This window comes from Copadichromis virginalis, linkage group LG7, assembly GCF_057382275.1.
Source record: "Copadichromis virginalis isolate Kocher_CV1m ecotype Utaka linkage group LG7, C_Virginalis_male_GT1.1, whole genome shotgun sequence".
Lineage (NCBI taxonomy): Eukaryota > Metazoa > Chordata > Actinopteri > Cichliformes > Cichlidae > Copadichromis > Copadichromis virginalis.
Genome location: NC_140624.1, coordinates 8630054 through 8649540, shown reverse-complemented (window position 1 = coordinate 8649540; position 19487 = coordinate 8630054). Strand labels below are relative to the sequence as shown.

At 38.8% G+C, this 19487-nt stretch overlaps 2 protein-coding genes across 2 annotated transcripts; one reads left to right on the top strand and one right to left on the bottom strand.

The window, feature by feature from the left end:
• Nucleotides 1-7913: 7913 nt before the first annotated feature.
• LOC146704391 (uncharacterized) lies at nucleotides 7914-11540 on the top strand. Its single transcript, XM_085461512.1, has 2 exons — nucleotides 7914-8893; nucleotides 10427-11540. The coding sequence occupies exons 1-2, from the start codon at nucleotides 8057-8059 to the stop codon at nucleotides 10751-10753; spliced, it is 1164 nt and encodes a 387-aa protein (XP_085317638.1). The 5' UTR covers nucleotides 7914-8056; the 3' UTR covers nucleotides 10754-11540.
• Nucleotides 11541-12729: 1189 nt separating this feature from the next.
• On the bottom strand, nucleotides 12730-18954 carry LOC146704390 (uncharacterized). The gene is made up of 5 exons (XM_085461511.1): nucleotides 18818-18954; nucleotides 16013-16747; nucleotides 15254-15646; nucleotides 14586-14702; nucleotides 12730-14097 (listed from the first exon to the last, which is right to left on the bottom strand). Exons 1-5 carry the CDS (start codon nucleotides 18893-18895, stop codon nucleotides 13021-13023), a joined length of 2400 nt encoding a protein of 799 aa, XP_085317637.1. The 5' UTR covers nucleotides 18896-18954; the 3' UTR covers nucleotides 12730-13020.
• Between the last annotated feature and the right edge of the window lie 533 nt (nucleotides 18955-19487).

Sequence of the window (19487 nt, the reverse complement as noted above, 5' to 3'; positions counted from 1 at the left end):
AGGGGTCATGAGTGTAGCCAAGACCACATACAGTGCATGCTTAAGTGGAGAGAACTGGACACACGGCTAAAGAAAAGCATGGCAATAGATCAACAGGAGTTGACCTTACTAGAGGCAGAAAGGAAAAAGTGGCGAGAGATTCTCAAACGATTACTCTCAATAACTCTCTCACTGGCTTCCAGAAATTTGTCTTTTAGGGGCTCTTCTGACTGTCTTTATGAGCCGGACAATGGCAACTTCTTGAAGGAAGTAGAGCTTATGGCAACATATGACCTTGTAATGGCAAATCACTTGGCCAACATAAAAGATGAAGGTTCCCACACACATTACCTCAGCCCTGAGACACAGAACGAACTAATTCAGATTATCTCTTCAGAAACATTCCGCGCCATTGTGAAGCAAATCCAGTTGGCAAAATACTTCTCCATCATTCTTGACTGTACTCCAGATGTGAGTCACACTGAACAAATGTCAGTCATAGTACGCATTGTTTGTTTCCAAGCACAACCAGATATTAAAGAATACTTTCTTGGCTATATAAATGTGGAGCAAACAACTGGCCTTAACCTGTCCAATGTTGTCCTTGACAAGTTGAAGGAGCTTGGCATTCCATTTGAAAACTGTCGAGGACAGGCCTATGACAATGGGGCCAACATGAAGGGGAAGAAGCAAGGTGTTCAGGCCAGACTGCTACAATTAAACCCGAGAGCATTGTTTGTGCCTTGTGGAGCTCACACGATGAATCTGGTCATAGCTGATGCTGCCAAGTCCTCTCCAGATGCAACTGGCTACTTTGGGTATTTGCAGAAGTTGTTCAATTTCTTTTCCAGTGCCACCCAGCGATGGGCCATTTTAACAAAACGTGAAATTGACACTTAAATCTTGGAGTGACGTTAGATGGGAAAGCAGGCTTCAAAGTGTAACTGCTGTCCGGAGTCAGACAAAAGAAGTGAGGGATGCTCTCCTGGAGGCCAGAGAAGCTGTAAGTGATGCAGTCGCAAAGGTGGAGGCTCAAGTGCTTGCTGAGGAAGTAGCCTCATTTCGATTTTTGATTTGCTCCATCGTGTGGTGTGAACTTCTTACAATCACAAACCAGGTGAACAAGTTACTACAGTCCAGCTCCATGCAGCTCGATGTTGCTGTCAGGCTCATTGACACTGCCAAAAGTAACCTCTCTAAATACAGACAGTCTGGGTTTGATGAGGCTGTGTCAGCTGCCAAAGAACTCTGTGAGGCCCTGAACATAGAACCACAGTTGAAGGAGAAAAGGCTCAGGAGCACAAAAAGGCAGTTTGCATATGAAGCTGTTGATGAGCCCCTCCATGATGCCCTTAAAAAGCTTGAGGTCACATTTTTCAATTGTGTTGTGGACTCTGCTTTAATCTCCCTACAGGAGAGGTTTGAGACCATGAATCAAGTGAAGGAGAAATATGGAGTGCTGCTTGATTTCAGCAAAGTGAATGGGATGTCCAAGGAGGATTTAAAAAAACACTGCACTGAAGTACAGAAGACACTGACAGATAAGGGAGTAGCTGACATTGATGGACCTGAGATGATGCAGGAAATCATCAACCTTCCTCAGCTGCCACCACAGACGTCTGCTTTGGAAATGCTGTCATTTTTACATGACAATCAGCTTCAAGAGGTATATCCCAATCTGTGGATTGCTCTGCGTATTGCACTGACCCTGCCTGTCACAGTTGCCTCTGCTGAGCGAAGCTTTTCAAAGCTCAAACTCATTAAAACGTACCTGCGTTCATCAATGGGGCAGGAACGTTTAAGTGGTCTGGCTGTTATCAGCATCAATGGTAACGTGGCTCAGAAGCTATCATATGATGACCTTATAGCTGATTTTGCAACCAGAAAATGCAGGCGTGTGCCTCTCTAGGCCCTAGAGAGGCACACCACGCCTGCATTTTCTGGTTGTCAGAGTATGCCCTAGAGTCTAGGGCATACTCTGACAACGAATTGTAAAAATGTTTAACATAGTTACTTAAGGAATGTGGCTTTTGTGTTCAAATTCTTATTTTTCTTATTTAAGTTTCTTATTTAAATTCTATTGTGAAACTATTTGTAAATATATTAATAATAATACTATTATATTATATATATTATTTTTTTATAAAAAAAATTACACATTATTGCCAGGCTCTTTGTTCTTGTTCCAATGTTCAATTTTTGTTTCAGTATTTATTTGTAACAGTATTTTTAACCTCCTTTAACCTTATTTATTTGTTTAACTGTCATGTTTGTTGTTATTTAATTAAACAAATTCCACTGAGAAATTCAAAAGTATTAATGTTTTTTTTTTTTTTTCAGTGGTGGGGGGGGGGGGCACCATAAAGCATTTGTGCTTAGGGCACCCAAATGGCTAGCAACGGCCCTGGATAAATGAGTTCAAATAAAAGCAGCTCCAGCTTTTCTGATATTTTAAGATAAAATAAAAATTTTAACTGGATCTATGAGGGCCGGCTGGCTTTTGTATACAGTAGTGATGGGTCGTTCGCGAACGAAATGGCTCTTAGAGCCGACTCTTTGACGTGAACGACGCGAGCCGGCTCCTTATCGCGAGCCGTCACGTGGGTTTTTTTTTTTTTTTTCTTTCTCTCAGCCTCTCTCTCGCACTTTTTTTCCGTTTCACTCTGCACGCGAGCCTTGTGCTTTACGCTGGGCAGAGGGGGGAGGGGCGGTAGTTACACTCAGTAGCACAGGAACAGAGCCAGAGAGAGAGAAAGAGAGGCAGGGACAACAACATTAGAAAGGTATAGTAATCATCCACAACTATTTTCGGTTGCAGATGATAAAGGATTGAGAAAGTTTATTCATGCAGGTCCATATGACAGAGAATATGCATGTTCTTTTAGTTTTCATATTATAATTTATATTTAATTGTGTTGTGGTTTGCAGTGTTTTGTGTTCTTTTCACTTTAAATTTGTGAAAGGAAAAAGCTGAAAATTTAAATAGTTAAAACTTGAAATGTGAATAGTTGATTTTTGTATTATATGATTTATTTATTACATTTTATGTGGAGTGAATAAATAAAAGTATATTTACGGTGGCCCCTAGAGACAAAGCACATACAAACTTCAAATCACGTACGAACTCTGAAGCATGTACAAACTCCAAAACACGTACAAACTCCAAAACACGTAAAAACTCCAAAACACGTAAAAACACGTACAAACTCCGAAGCACGTAAAAACTCAGAAGCATATAAAAACTCAGAAGCACATAAAAACTCAAAACACGTACAAAAGACAACAGAAGTGCTCCAGGATGCTGGGCGCAGTGTTGAGCCTTTGTTATCTTGTGGCTACACAAGCCAGCAAGTACCAACGACCGGATTTGGTGTGTGGTAATAACAGGTAAATGAACTTTTTTTTAAATTATTTGAATATATATATGAGTGCCTGTGTATAAATACACAAACAATACACACTTGCTTTCAATTGTGTAATTTAAGTGATCTAGTAGCTCTGCTTTGGAAGTTCAGTTAATGCTAGAAATGTGTTTTGGAGTTTGTACGTGTTTTGTCTCTAGGGGCCACCGCATATATTTATATATAAACATATATAAATAAAACCACTTGTTTTTACGTTAGTAATTCCTTTTGTGCATAATTTTATATTATTGTTAATAATAAATAAATTAAAGCAACAAAACAACCTGAAGAGCCGGTTCGGAGCCGAAAGAGCTCTTTTTAGTGAGCCGAACCGAAAGAGCCGGATCTCTAAAAAGAGCCGGAAATCCCATCACTACAGTCGACTGTCGTAAAGCAGCCGCAAACCAATAGCAATAAAAAAAACTCAAAATCATTGAAGAACATTTTATAACACCCAATATAGGTATATACATATATACTGAATATCACACAATATCAGATAACCAAATTAACACTGGGTTACACAGCCTCACTATGCTGCCCTCACGACACATGTGAAGCTAGACAGCTAGCGAACAAAATAGAGGAGATCTTCCACACAAGGCTTGCTTTTAATGAAGATCCTTTAAAGCCTTATCTCTCCAGGCCCTCGAGGCCTGGCGTTGCCTACCCCTGATATAGACAGTGCTTGAAGCAGTTATGACCTTCTTGCCATATTGGCAGAATAAATGACCTGGAAGCTGTTGCACTGTCTGCACCTGTAAACTCCAGGACACGTTTACAAACAATTTTCGTTGTTATTTGCGCTGCAGCTGCAGGTTAGGGTGGAGTTACTGTGTGTGTGTTTACAAGTAGTTTTAAACCTTGTGATCCACAAAACAGCATAACAGTAAAAGAAGAATTGACTGCGTTACAGTCAGTGCGGGAGCGGCGGCTTTGCTCGTGCGCGATTCATTTGCAGTTTGGACGCACGTGAACATCTCCTGCCCTGATAGCGGCTGGAGGAGGACTATCCTCCGCCTGTGAGCGCTTTGGCACGAGCGATGTGCCCACGGCAGCACCCGCTGCTTGTTGAGAGTAACAACGCTTTCACGTCAAAAGTCGTCATAAATAAGCCTCCAATAACACCAGAAAAAGCCGCCAGATTTGTCGCTAGTCGCTTTTTAGAAAAAAAAAAAAACGACGCTAAGGGGGGGGTTTGAAAACTCCCTAAATATAGCGACAAAATCGCTAAGTTGGCAACACTGTTTGGACTGTTTTCAGGGTATTTTAAAAAATTCAAAACAAAACCGTGCATCACAATGGGTATTCTCTGAGCATGCGCAGAATTACGCACAGCTGTCATGTGATCCTGTGACCAAACAAAGGATCAAAGGCTCAAAGAGCGCTGACGTCAAATTCGCTGCCACGAAAGTCTATAAATAGCCCCTCTTCACCTTTGCAAACACAGTTTTACTTGGAACATTTTCAGAAACAGCGAGTTGTGTTTAGCAAACCAGACTTTCAGAAAGGGACTATTTTTAAACTTAAACAATTAAGCAAACATTTTTTCTTGTCGACACTTTGCATTAAGAGTTTAAAGAAATGTCAAACGAAGCATTTAATAATTTACAGTCTGACGGAGAGATTCGAGAGGAATCACAAAGACTGTATGGGTTGATGGAGAGACAAATACCTGACCCTATGGAGCTTCAAATGAAAATTCAACAACTCCAGTTGGAGTTGAGCACCCTAAAGCTCAAAAAGAATTATTATAAAGATAATTTCCATCAGTCAAGAGATGAGCTAAACAAATTAAAAACAGCGAACACAACACTGCAAATATTTTGGCTGGAAGAAAAAGTCAAAAAGCAAAATTTCAAGATTGTTCATAACGAAGATCTCATAGATGAACTTTATGAACATCTTAAAATGAAAAGAGAAATAATTAATAATCTTAAGGATCAGCTGAGAAGGCAGGAGGAAGAAGAAATATTAGCTGCTGTTCACAACATCACTGGTGAACCTCTGCAGCTGGAGAATCTTCCTCCTGAATCCGAGGAGCTTTTTTTTTCCTGCCTTGGAACCATCTCCTGATGTGGTGCCGACTAGTGGTTCATGGTGCTAAACGCCTACTTAAAATAGGTTTAGGTGTTGCCGCAGTAGGCCTTATTATACCTGCAGCTTACTGGGGCTTTTCAATGCTTAACAGTGATTGCCTATTTAACTCTGTCTATGGCCTCCTTGAGCCATATTGCTACCTTGGTGCAAACACAGTTTACTTTCGAGCATTTTCAGAAACCAGGAACCTTTCAAAAAGCTAATACACTGTGCTGTCAATTTAAAAAAAAAAATGGCACAGGAAAGGTTAAATAATTTACGCTCTGTACCAAACATTGATGAGCATTTTAACAGACTGAGTGGTACAATGCAGACGTTGATTACAAAGGCTCAGATAAAGGAAGATGGTCACCTTAAGGAGATAAGGAGCCTTCGTGCTGAGGTGCGCGAGGTCAAAAGTAAGGTAGATAAAGTCATGCAGGAGAACGCAAAGCTTAGAAAAGACAATGCAGAACTCAAGGAAACTGTGGAGACCCATAAGATAAGACATAAGATTTTCTGGAGGACAGAGTTTGTTTAGATCTCCTCAAGATGTTGAAGATTCTCGGAAAAGTGGATGTAGGAGGTGAGCTGGCTTCAAACAAATGATGAATGCTCAGAGATTTGGTGCAGAGTATGCCGTGAAAATCATTTGTTTGAAGCCAGCTCACCTCCTGCAACCACTTTTCCGAGAATCTTCCACATCTTGAGGAGATCTCACCTTATCTTCCTTATCTTGCGTGTTGCAACTTCTTAGCTGGTGCGCGTCTTTTATTTTGACAGCGCATGTGCACCTGCGGACCACTTATGTGCACCCCTGATAATAATCTTGCACTGTAAGAAATGTACATAAAAATTACAGTAAATAACTGCGAAATGGCAACGGTAAATTACCATTAAATCCAAAAAAGTAGATAATTGTAATAATTATGTTGAATCACTGTAAATTGAAAAATGGTAAATTGCTTTAATTTTTGCACTGCTAAAATGTTTAAAGTACAATAATGTACAGTAATATGGCCCATTGTCTTTGAAAACAAGAAAAATTTGTAACATTATTTACAATTAATCACCCTATAACTTACGTAATAATTCTGTATGCATAACAGTCTTTTCTGCTATTATCATTTGAATTTACAATCTACAACTGTATATTAATCACCAAAAACATACCGTACTTTTAATTGTACCAAAATGTCAAAACATTGTTAGAATTATTGTGAAAACTACAGTAAAAAATAAATAAATAAAGGCAATCCAGCTGCTTAATAAAACAGTATATCTTAGTAGTAAATATGGTCAGTTACTGCAAATAAAAAATAAGTACATACTTTTTAGTTCTACAGTATCACCTAGTATAAAACACAAGTACTCACAATGAAAACTAAAATTCTGGCATAATTAATGGCAAAAGGACATCTTCTACAGTGGCTCCTAGAGACAAAGCACATGCAAACTCCAAAACACGTATAAATTCCGAAGCACGTACAAACTGCAAAATATGTTCTTTGGAATTTGTACGTGCTTTGCAGTTTGTACGTGCTTCAGAATTTGTATGCGTTTTTGAGTTTGTACATGCTTTGCAGTTTGTACGTGCTTCAGAATTTTTACGTGCTTCGGAATTTATACCTGCTTCGGAGTTGTGTTGTTAACATGTTTAATGTTATGTATTTTCTTCTATTTAATCTCAAAAAGCGCCTAAAACAGTCAGTGATCACTGTTGACCTCCCTCAGCTTTTATTACCGCTAATCATTTATTTAAGGCTCAGTTTTTAAAACCTTAGGATGTAACTACAGCCCATCCCATGCAGCAGTGTATGAATGACTAACCTTGTATTGTGGATACAATACTTCATTTATGCTGGAAGTGATAACAGAGCTGTACGTTTTAATTTGTTTCCAAAACCCAGCAGTCAGGACATGCTATATTGTATTTAGATAGAAGCTAGCGAGCTAACTCCCTGCTAACTTCTAACTCCGTTAAATGTCATAAATTCCGTTTTCATGGATGCCTGGATGTAGAGCAGAACGCTGATCATTTTATTAAAGATGAAAGACTTTAGACAGTTTTTCAACTCTCAGTAATGCCATAGTGATCGTTTGATATATGGACCTGCAGCGGATTTTAGGTCCAGACACGGCTAGTGACGTCAGACTGAACAACCGGATACCTTTCTAATGTGACGTTGTTGTCCCTGGCTCTCTTTCTCTCTCTCTCCCTCCTGCTCTGTTCCTGTGCTACTGAGTGTAACTACCGACCCTCCCCCCCTGCCCAGCGCAAAGCACAAGGCTCGCATGCTGAGTGAAGGGGGAAAAAGTGCGAGAGTACGGAGCCCCCCAGGGGACATGGGAGAAAAAAAAATTAGGGAGAAAAAAAAAAATTAAGACGGACTTTTGCGAGATCTCGCAAAAGTATTGCGAGCGCTTGCAAAAGTATTGCGAGATCTCGCAAAAGTATTGCGAGCGCTCGCAATAAGTATTGCGAGATCTCGCAAAAGTATTGCGAGCGCTCGCAATAAGTATTGCGAGATTTCGCAAAAGTCTGTACCATAGACCTCCAAATCAGCACTGAAACCTTAGAAACAACCACAGCGATGGAGGACACACACCCATTTGAGCGATTCATAGATTTTTACTTTGAGCTTGGACTAAACTATAAAGACATTAAAACTGTGCTTTGCATTATATACAGTTTTCATATAAGCGAAAGACATCTGAAGAGAGTTCTTAGCGCAAGGGGACACACTCGCCACAAAGCGTACTCTGACCTGGCCGTCTTGGTTGAATTTATAGACAACCAATTGCAGTACTCTGGGCAGCTTCACGGATACCGATGGATGTACGCTAAATGCAGGGAACATGGACTACGCGTGAGGAAAGAGGATGTGCGCTTGGTTTTGAAGGAGCTGGATCCCCGAGGCGTCGCACTGAGGCAAGCAAGACGTTTCAGGCGGAGGAACTATTTTTCAAAAGGGCCGGATTTCATCTGGCACATGGACTCCTACGACAAACTGAAGCCATATGGCATCTGTATCAATGGTAGTATTGACGGTTTCTCGAGAAAAATAATCTGGCTTAATGCATACACAACAAATAGTAATCCGAAAGTGATCGGGGGGTATTACATAGAAGCGGTGCAGCGTTTAAAGGGCTGCCCTAGAGTTGTGAGGGGCGATCTTGGAACTGAAAATGGCCATGTTAGAGGCTTTCAGCGTTTCCTTGTGCCCGTGGCTCCTAACGACACCCCTGAGAGTTACTTGGAGGGAGCAAGTACCGCCAATCAAAGGATTGAATACTGGTGGCGTTTTCTTCGCAGCCAGTGTCTGGAGTTCTGGTTATCCTTATTTGCAGACATCAGAGACAACGGGTACTTTGATGGTGGGTTTCTGGACAAAAACCTCCTTCAGTTTTGTTGCATGGGACTCATCCAGGTGAGTTAATAAAATATGTTTTGTTGCGTGCCTGGATGCATGCGTGTGTGAGTGAGAGATAAAGGAAACTGAGGAAGTGAAACGTGTCCTGTACTCGTTTGTGGTGTTCCCATTATCACAAATGTGGAAGCCAACTGCTCAGCCTCTGTGTGGTGGTGGTGGTGGAGGACCCCCATCTTTTTTTTCGGGCCTCCACTTTTTTTCTAGTGGCCATAACGGGTCACATTTGAGCATACAGAGTAAGCAAATATGTACTTGTAATGTGCTCAGATAATTTTAATAAGTGCTTACAGAAAGACAATTAATGTAGCCTCTAACTGCAATTGATTTACATCGGACAAACAGACCAAGCACTATGGCTCATAATACAATTACACCTCACCTGTTTGGACTATATTTTTATATTTCATTTTTACTTGCTGCCAGGAACATTTGGGGCCTGTTGGGTTGCACCTGCGATCACATCACGTCACAAAATAAAATGTATAAAATAAAAAATAAAAAATAATAAATAACGTGTTAAATGGGTGGAAATCCCTAGATCAATGTTTAAATTAACACTCACGCATTGACTCTGTCGGCTATTTTTTGCCATGCATGCTCCCTTTCTTTTGCAGCTGAGGCTGTGTTACTTTTTTTCTGCAAAATTTGCATGTTATCGGCATATGCTGCCATCAGAATTTCGGCCTCAAGCGCTGTAAAATACATTGACCGCGCCTTCTTTCCCTCCGTCTCCATGGTGACTCGCTTAATCTGTGCTCCACTAATAAGGGCTTTATGTATCCTCGTGCGCGTGCTTAACTTGGGGTTAAAGCAACTCCGCGTTGATTGAACTAATTGTTATCAGCCTTTCTGAAACCGAATATTCCGAGTTGGACAGTTCGGGGTTACTCAACCCTGAGTATCGTTTTTCACTTCCTGAAATAGGGCCCTGTACCAGGTTTAGGGAATGGAGAGACTTGCAGGAAGAAAGAGACAAGACAGGGAGAAGCGGGTGAGAGGAGCAGGGAGTAAATGAAATCAAAAATTGTGTAAATACTATAATTTAGGTTTAAGCAATCGGCCGCCTTAAGGAAGAGCTCAACAACCAAGACTACAGTAACATCTATGTTGTTTATGTTGACATGGCATATGAAATTTTCTTATCTATAATATTAACTATTTACAATTTGGAATTATTTCGATTGGGATATCAAAATAACTTACAAATACAAAATACAATGATCAGTGACATAAAACAAATTGATTATTATGAGGTGAGTAGATGAGCCAAGCAGGTAGTAATAAGACTAATAGTACTAATGTAAGATATCACAGCATAACAGTAACCGTAGTTAGTGTGTGAAACACTTGTACAGATGACATTAGGTAAAGTACATGATTACAAAAATGCACATGATTGTTTAAAAATAATAAATTGCATAAATCTAATAAACCTTCCTCTCAGTGAGTGAGTTGTCTCATCGTGATTTGCGTATATGTATATACGTACATGCGATCGCATTTCTTAAATTTCTGTATTCTTTTTAACAGGATGAGCTGGATGACACTGCACAGGTTTGGAATACACACTCCATCAGGCCATCAGCAAACATCAATATCCCCAGTGGTCGACCTAATGTAATGTATACATTACCTGAGCTCTACGGGACAAGAGACTTCCTTTGCCCCACTGAAGAAGAACATGTTGAAATGTGTAAAACTGAGTGTGTTTTTCGACTGACCAAACCATGTGACCCCGATGTATATGAACTGTGCAATATCATCATGACTGAGTCCCATCTGACTCCACCAACAGACTCATATCAGGCTGTGAACTTGTACATGCATTTAAGAGAGAACATCATGGCATTAGTGTAAATTGCATACACTGCAGCAGAGAACATTACTCAAAATTGACCTGTGATATGTGCGAAAGCTAACTTCTGGATGTTAAACAGACTGTAAACTGTAAGCTTTCTAGTATACAGTCATTTATGAGAATATCTTATATAGAAATATTTATTGTTGTGTTCCAGGAGGGTCAGTGAACTAAAGTATAAAGGGGAGTCTCTGCCTGTTAATGATATTCTGAGTGTTCTTTAGCACAAAAACACTGTAATGTTCTGTCAAATGTTATCAAGTTCCATGTCTATGTGTATTACTTCGAATTACTTTAACTGTGTATTTGGCTTGATACATGGATCAAAACATAAGACACATCTTAATTTAATGTGTTAGGAGTTTTAATGTACAGTGTTTAATCAGATAATGGTGGTTTATGTTGAGTATTTTGTAATAATTTTTAAATGGTGAGTTGGTTTTTATTTACACCATCTGTATTTGTTAATGATGGGAATGTTTAGTTGTTGATATTGGCTAGAATACTGTTTAAAATCGAAGAGATATGATATTATGCCTTGCTGCTTTATATATATTATAACGCCAACTGTCACATTGGCAGGCTACATGAAATGGTACTAAGGGGCATCATGATCTGAGAGGGGGCACCTTGGCATTTTTCTGAACTCCAGTTTCTCTGGCTAAAAATATAGTTATTTCATGTCATTTTTGCTTCTTTTTTTTTAAACTATTTATTATTCCAGAAGAGCTTTAGTTTTTTAATGTTGGTTAAACAAAACTGAAAAAATAAAGAACTAAATAGAGACCTTTTGAACTCTTAGAATTTCTAATAGATATAAACATTCTTTTTTTGTCACTGAATTTATCTGAAGCTTATTTTATCAGCTGAATAACAAATTCTTTGCACCCACCTGTTCTGTTGATGAACAGCAATTTCATTCGAATGCTATTTTTGCAAAACTCACCACTTCTGAAAGGATGATATGTGTTGTTGAACTACCGGACAAATAAACTGAAATCTAATCAATTTCTAATTATTTTTGGACTATGTAGTACAGACAACTAAAAAATTGCAAATGACAAAAGCATATCGACAACATCTGTGTATTGACTGCCTGTGTTCCCAGGCACTTTAATTTCAGAGAAGGGTAGACAGAAGTGCATAATCTGTCAAAAATGTAGCAATACTTTATAATTAACCATATATACTATTTAATCTAATTAGAAATCCTGGCCTACAATCTTGTTTATCCTAGAAACTGTTAAATCTGATTATCATTGCTTGTTAATTTGTAATTATATAAGACACTATAAAGAATTGTGAATCATCTGTATGTCACATTATGGCAAAGTCCTTTCAAAAAAAAAAAACTTGTGATGGCAATATGATTTTTAACAAAACAACTAGTAAACATTTTGGAAGCTAATCAAGGGAAAATAGGACTTATTGTTACAAGATGATGTTTATAGGCCACATCAGCTTTAAGAATTTGTAAACAGGATCTTATCATTAACTTTCAATAACTTCTTTTGCAACCATAGTGACATTCTTTACTAATATTAATGGACTTTTCACCCTAAAATCAAATTTACCAATTTTTCTGTTCGCTAGCTGTAGTATTCCTTAATCCACATTGTTTTAGTGTGAGTTGCCCAATTTTAGAGATATTGACTGTACAAGCCTACCCCTCTCTTGTTTCACATGGTACTTAATGCTTAGTAGCAATGTCTTTATGTAGACCTTATGTAGCTTCATGTTGTTTTTCAACAAGGAAGAGATCTCTACAGCTAATATCTCCCAAAACTAGGCAACTCACTTCAAAACATTCTAGATGGATAAACAGCAAGCCAATGTGTGTCACTGCAGGGTATGCAGGTGTGTTGAGAGAACGTACCCAAAAGCAGACAAGGAGAGAGAGAGGACAATCAACTTAAAACAAAAGCGAGCCTTTATTCTGGCTGATGGCAAGAGTAAAAGAAAAAAAAATGACAATGTGTACAGCGAATTTTTATGTGATTTGTCCCTCTAACGCTAAACACAAACCTTGTTTTCAACAGAAGTTAAAGATGCGGTCATTTTCAAAGAATTTTAAACAATAAAGAGTCCTTGTGAAATATGACCTAACATACAACTAAACCATCAGAAAATTAAATTTGTGACTGCTTGTTATACGGCTGAATATATCAAATGTTTCAATGACAAAATGAAACAAGACAGAATTTATGAACTCAAGGTCTCATACAAATAAAAATTACAGCTCTAACCATTAGTACACTCATCAAGTTCAAATGATGTCCATTTCAAAGTAATTGCTGGAAAGGATATTGTCGAACTCTGTGCGAAATTCAGGATAAGAACTGTAAGTGCATGGCACTTCAAGGGTAGCTCCACAGGTGTGAGCAACAGGCCTTCTGTTGAGCCCAGTTTCAGCATTAAAGCACACCAAAATTTTGTCAACACATATCACAGAAGATCCTGTGCAGAAGCGCAGGATTTTTTCAGCTTTGGTTTCATCAGCGTTTTTAACATAACGCTGAAGATGGTTAAACGTTGTTTGTTCTCCGTGAGACAGCATGATTTTTGTTGCTTCCAATAGCTGCACTAGTCTTTTGCCTGTGGCCTTCTTTGTCTCATACAGAGATAACACACTTTCCTTGTCTGCCAGTTTCAGCTGCAGATGTGCCATGGGTGTGGAGAAGCAATCCATTATATACTTTGGCTCTTGGAGAATGGCCTTATGAGCCATTGTTTCAATGGCAGGCTGCATGTTGTTCTTAGGTGGTAGGAAGTGGGAACCCATCCTTGTAAAAAGGTCAAGCAGGTCCTCTTCATCATTTTCATCCATTGTGCCTTGGAGCGCCTTCTCAACAGCTGATCTCTCAACAGGAGGGAGATAGTTGAGAAACGATGCAATCAGAATGTCTACATCAACTGAGTCCATTCCGTGGATGCAAGCTAAAATGAAAGCCCTTGACAGCCTCACTGGAAAGACACCATGGTCTAGTAAGCCTTTCACCCATAACTGCCCAACTGCTTGCCATTCAGCCTCACTAAAGTCTGGCCTCAGCCTTGGAACTCGTTCATTTTCACCTTCACACTGTTCCAAAAATTGCTCCCAAAATGCAGTGTAAACCTCCCTTGACACCCCAGCATCATCAACAGCATTTTCATTTACAAAGTTCATCTTTAAAGTCACATTCAGAATGCGACTGTCCATAAATACAGTCAAAAGATCATCAACAACTTTTATCCTGCGAATTGATACATGTAGGGGGCTCTGTGGGTCTCCTGAATTTGATGGGGAAAGTTGGTTGCTTGAATCTAAACGCAAACCTTGTGCGATGAAATTCAGTCCATGGTCCTGAGTAAAAGACAAAACATGCACATTCCATAAGAAATGCAATTGAATTGTACAGATTACACAATATCAATGTTCTGAAAAAGTTTGAACATTTGTACATTCCCAAACCATGGTTGCACTGACAATTTATATATTACATTAACATTGTGGCCTGATGGATGTCCTTGTATGCCTCACAGAAAATTATACAAGTGTTCTTTACAGGTATGAGAAGACGCACTTCTGTGCAAAATAGGTAGAGAACACAATAGTGACACCAAAACAATGTCTCACTGCTGTGTTATGTAAATAATTTTATTTCAAGACTAAATTTCCTGTTTAATCTTATGTTAATGTAAAACACTGTAATTGTCTCTCAACTGACAATATCCTTTTAATTCAAATAGACCCACAAACTGCCATATCCTCAGAAAATAGCATGACATTTTTGGCATCTCTACAGTATGTAAAGGTAGGTGTTTATGGTTGCCTGAATTGATCCATCTTACCTGTGCAATCTGGGGTGCTTCCTCTTGTATTGACTGCATATGGGGTGTGGGCAAGCCATTAGCTGAAGACAATGGTAGCAGGAAACCATCCATAGGTAATCCATTTGTGTCGGCATTCTGAGAAGGAAGTATTGCATTAATTGACAACAGACACCTTAACCCTTCAAGATTAGAAGACTCTTCTTCAATCTTCTAACTTGGCCTATTCTAATTCATGAATGTTCTTAAAAAGTCTGCAAAATATGTCAATAGGTATTAAGAAATAGAACAAAAATACACCACTTTATTTTCAGCCTACATGTCTCACTTACAAGAGTAAAAAGACATATTACAGTGGAATTCCACAGGTTTTTATCAGATCTTGATTTTCTTATTGCTACTTAAAATGTTGTATTATTGCTGCCAAAAAATCAAGTTTTAAACAAACAAGAGATGAATTCTGATTAATAAAAATCGAAAAATTGTTTCACAGTACTGTAAGTTATTTCTTTTAAGATCCAAAAGAATATTACAGAAAATAACACACATGCTTAAATTTTGTCCAAGCAGGAATGCATGATCAGCTTTTTTAAAAGCAGAACTATGCAAGTTACTGAATTTGATTATTAATAAATTTCCATCTTTTGTCACACTTGAACCATATCAACCACAACTGTCCATGGTCTTACCTGTCTGAGATCCTCACTGTTGACATAATTCAGGGTTATCACGACTGTGTCATCACCATCTGCTCTGACAAGATCCTCTTCAGGATTCCATACAACCGTATCCGCTTCGTCTATGTGTGGAAAACGACATTCCAAATCTTCTGGAAGTTTGGCCTGGGACTGTAGTTTGAAGGATTTGTTAGGAACTATACTGGTCAGATCAATAATTTCAGAGCAGTGGTCAGGGAAATCATGATCACTTGAGTCAGTCTGCTGCCGCTGTCCCACGACAGTGTTTTTAATGTCTGTTGGGGTTGAATGCATATGATGGGATTTTCCTGGACTTTGTGTTGTCACTGCCTCACAGAGTGATTTCATTTTTTTTGGATTGGGTTCCATCTGGAAATTGTGAATCTGTGAACCAGAAAACAAACACAAGACACAAACGAAAATAATTCAATTATTTTTTCAGCAGCCAGTCATTTTGTACATGTTAATGAATACAAAGCTGGAAGTCTTTCACAGATGTACCTTACCACACAAGTCAACAACAAATTCCTGGAATAATTTCATCCTACAGAAGTGCAAATATTCGTAGATGTACATAAAGCACTTGAATAACACAACTCTTTATTGCAGTTGCACAGTCAAACCTAGTACAATAGTACAACAAAATTAGAAAATGTCGCATGTTACCACCGAGCACTACTAAACACAACAAAATACAGTAACTTTAAAGTGATCATTATTTTTAATAATAACTTTCTTATTTTAACAAACCTGTTTGCCAGTGTCACTGTCAGATGAATCCCCATGTTCAAGTAGATCTGGTACAAAATCATCTGTCTCACTGTCAAATCCAAGTAATGTCACTGGTGAATCTTCTTCAGTTATGCTGACAGAAAAATCCTCTTCAGATGAGGACTGAACTGTTAACAGTGTTTCATCTTTCGTGCAAATGTAAAATCTCAGGAGCTTCAATTTGGTTTGTTCATAAAGTTTGCCAACAGTGTCATCTAAAGCAATCGGATTTCTTTTAAAATCACTGATTTCAATGACAAAGTCTTCAACTCTCCCTTTTGGCGAGTACCCATCTGGAAAAAACAGGTCCTTTCCCATTTCCAAAATCTTAGCTACAGTTGTAGTTTTTTCCACAGTTGCATGTCTTGTTCCTCCACCATTTCTGGTTCTCACTTGACGGTATTCATTACTGCTTAAATGAAGCCATCCGATTTCTATTTTTCTGCAGGTCTTCTCTGCTGCAGTATTTCTCTGTCTTGACATCCCTTCACTTTGCTTTTGGAACACACCTGATGAACCACACAGCACTCCTTTGGTTTTTGATCTTACTTTCCGTGCCGCAATTTTATCTCTTAGGTTCTGCAGAAGAGTCTCTTTATCTGTGCTGTACTTAGTTTGTTGACAGAAGGACTGGACAGCTAGTCTGTCACCATATGTCCTTATGTATTTTGCCATTTGTCCATCAGTCATGACGGACAGCACTGCCTTATCCACCTGCAGACATAAAACATTAGAGAAATGGTATTAATATACTTTTACTCGAGGAAGCCACACTAGCACACATGGAATACTAACTGTATTAGAATAGAGTTCTTAATCACTGTTCATGATCATTATCAAAAGTTACTCTGTCAACTTCTGTCTTATTACTTTACTGTTGCTGTGTTAGTATTAGTATAGTAATAGTAGTAGATATTTATATATGTTGGGAGAAAACCCTGCAAAAATAAACCCAGGAGGAATAGAGACACAATGAGACAAAGTTACTTTTTTATGCTTAACGTGTACACGGGTGAGCTGCTGGAAACAACCCACAACCATGGACAGTGGCTTGGCATTTTTATAGGCACAAATCACAGAGACAGTGAGAACAGGATAAGAAAATAATAAACAGATAAAATAAACAACTCCATATATGGTGCTAGTCTCATCAGCAGAGAGCTGGGAGAGATAAAACAATCTGAAACAATATGTCCCCGAAACAATATGTCTTTGCTGGGAAAGTCTAAAAAGACACTTCTAAACTAATCTAACCACAGACAAAGGGCATCTTTGTACATTTAAAAGAAGGTAAAGAAACATAGAATCATTTTTCCTGTAGCAATATACTACGTTACTAAAAAATATTTTGCTAGTAAGGTATAAGTAAGGTAAGTTCCACCAAGTATTTTGTGCCATGCTGTCCATGTTACCATGGTTATGGCACAGCCAGATAACAACATCCAAATTCATGGGCTGCAACCTCTTTTTTTTTTTTTTAAACTGTATTTATCACATTGTCCAAATTCATGGGCTGCATCCTCCTGAGGACGCTTTTGTAGACCGATTATGTCACAGCGATGCACCGAAGGCTATCCAATTTCGTAGACTCCTTTTTTTTTTATTATTTGCACAGAAATGTACAACAATTCTGGCAATCTCTACAAAGATTCTATTTTAAATTCGTAAACTCCTCCGAATGCAGCAGACAAATGCGTCCTCCTTTTCACCTATTTTTTTTTTAATTATTGAACTTTATTAAGAAACAGTATACAGAACATGTATACAACCAGAACAAAATTAACATATGCCAGGGGGTGTAATACAAAGAATTACATTCACTTTTCACCGAATTTGAAGGATGGGTCCGGTGTGTGCTTCGTGGCCCATATCCCAGAATTCAAAGTGCGGCCCAGCCAAACTCCAGTTTCCGGTAATGGCGGCCGTTAATAAGTTTTAAAATGACCGTTATTAATCTTTCTGGGTCACAAAATTTTTTTAAACACATTTCAGGGGAGAACGTGGGTGTATAAACTTGAAATATCTTCTCGGTTTATCAAGATATCGCATATTTGCAAAAGTGCTTCGACGTTTTCCTTGATGTCTGTTACCCACCAGCTCGATAGGTAGCCGAGAGCTCAAGGGTCACTAAAGCCGCCAAGAACGGCACAACTCGCGGCATATTATTTTCAGATCACCGCGGACTTTAGCTACTCAGGCTAAACTTAATATATAAAACACTTAGACAACCTAAAAATGTTAATGTTTGGCTTTTTTCAGTGTTTCATTTGTTCGTGAGTAAAACGGTTTGGCTGAGATTAAAGTTATTAGATTAAATTCGATAAAATAAAACTTTATTAATCCCCCGGGTGGGTTCCACATTGGTTTTACAGCGCTTAATCAACGTCACACAGAAAACTGATTAAACAGAAGTGCGAGATGGTCGAGAATTTACTCCAGTGTCGTCTTATATTTTAGATAGAAAGGAGCAGACGGACGAGCTTATTACACTCCACCGAGACAGCGGTGACGCTAATCAGAAGGCTAGACCGTCCAATTTCCCCAGCCGTTCTGAGAACCCGGCCCACGTAGACCACGAAGCCCGAGTCCTCGGGAGGATGCAGCCCATGAATTTGGACACGATTTGAAATTTCAAAACATATGTGCACTTAACGAGTTATGTTTAATGAACCTGAACATATTTACAAGAATTAACATTAAAGGCCTGCATATACGACCTCGGTTTTTCAACAAGTTACTCGCCTTTTGAACCACGGTGTTTAATGCTTTGTTGTTTATACGTACTTTGTCTTGTTGCATGTGCATGATGTCGTCGTGTGGGACCTCTCTTGACCGCAAGAAATGTTCTAAATCCTCCTCCATGTCCGCACCGTATGGAGCCCCGTACCGTAGCACCGCACCCTTCAACTGAAACGCTATCAAAAAGGAGCGGGATCTTTTGCGAGATCTCGCAATACTTTTGCGAGATCTCGCAAAAGTCCGTCTTAATTTTTTTTTTTCTCCCTAATTTTTTTTTTTTTCCTCCGTAATTTTTTTTTCTCCCATGTCCCCTGGGGGGCTCCGTACGAGAGAGAGGGTGAGAGAAAGAAAAAAAAAAGCTCCGTTGTTCATGTCAAAGATCCGGCTGTAAGAGCCATTTCGTTCGCGACCAACACTAATACTTTGGAGTGTGTACGTGTTTTTGAGTTTGGACGTATTTTTGAGTTTGTACGTGCTTCTCCAAACTCCAAAACGCACGCACAAACTCCAAAGCACGTACAAACTTGAAAACACATTTAAACTCCAAAAAGTAGTGATGTGCGGATCGATACTGAAATATTGATTCCTCCGATACCAGTCATTTATGTTCTAGAATCGATACTCATATTAAAATATCGATATTTTAGTAATTTAGGGTAAATTTGTAGGTTATCATTAACAGGAACAGAGTGCAAATAAACTATATCATTTGGAT

Coding starts and splice junctions, on each gene's coding strand:
- LOC146704391 (XM_085461512.1), top strand. CDS start 8,057: ATGGAGGACACACACCCATTTGAGCGATTCATAGATTTTTACTTTGAG. Junction 8,894..10,426: donor GTTGCATGGGACTCATCCAG/GTGAGTTAATAA, acceptor TCTTTTTAACAG/GATGAGCTGGATGACACTGC.
- LOC146704390 (XM_085461511.1), bottom strand. CDS start 18,895: ATGGAGGAGGATTTAGAACATTTCTTGCGGTCAAGAGAGGTCCCACAC. Junction 16,748..18,817: donor TGCACATGCAACAAGACAAA/GTACGTATAAAC, acceptor TTATGTCTGCAG/GTGGATAAGGCAGTGCTGTC. Junction 15,647..16,012: donor ACAGTGACACTGGCAAACAG/GTTTGTTAAAAT, acceptor TCTGGTTCACAG/ATTCACAATTTCCAGATGGA.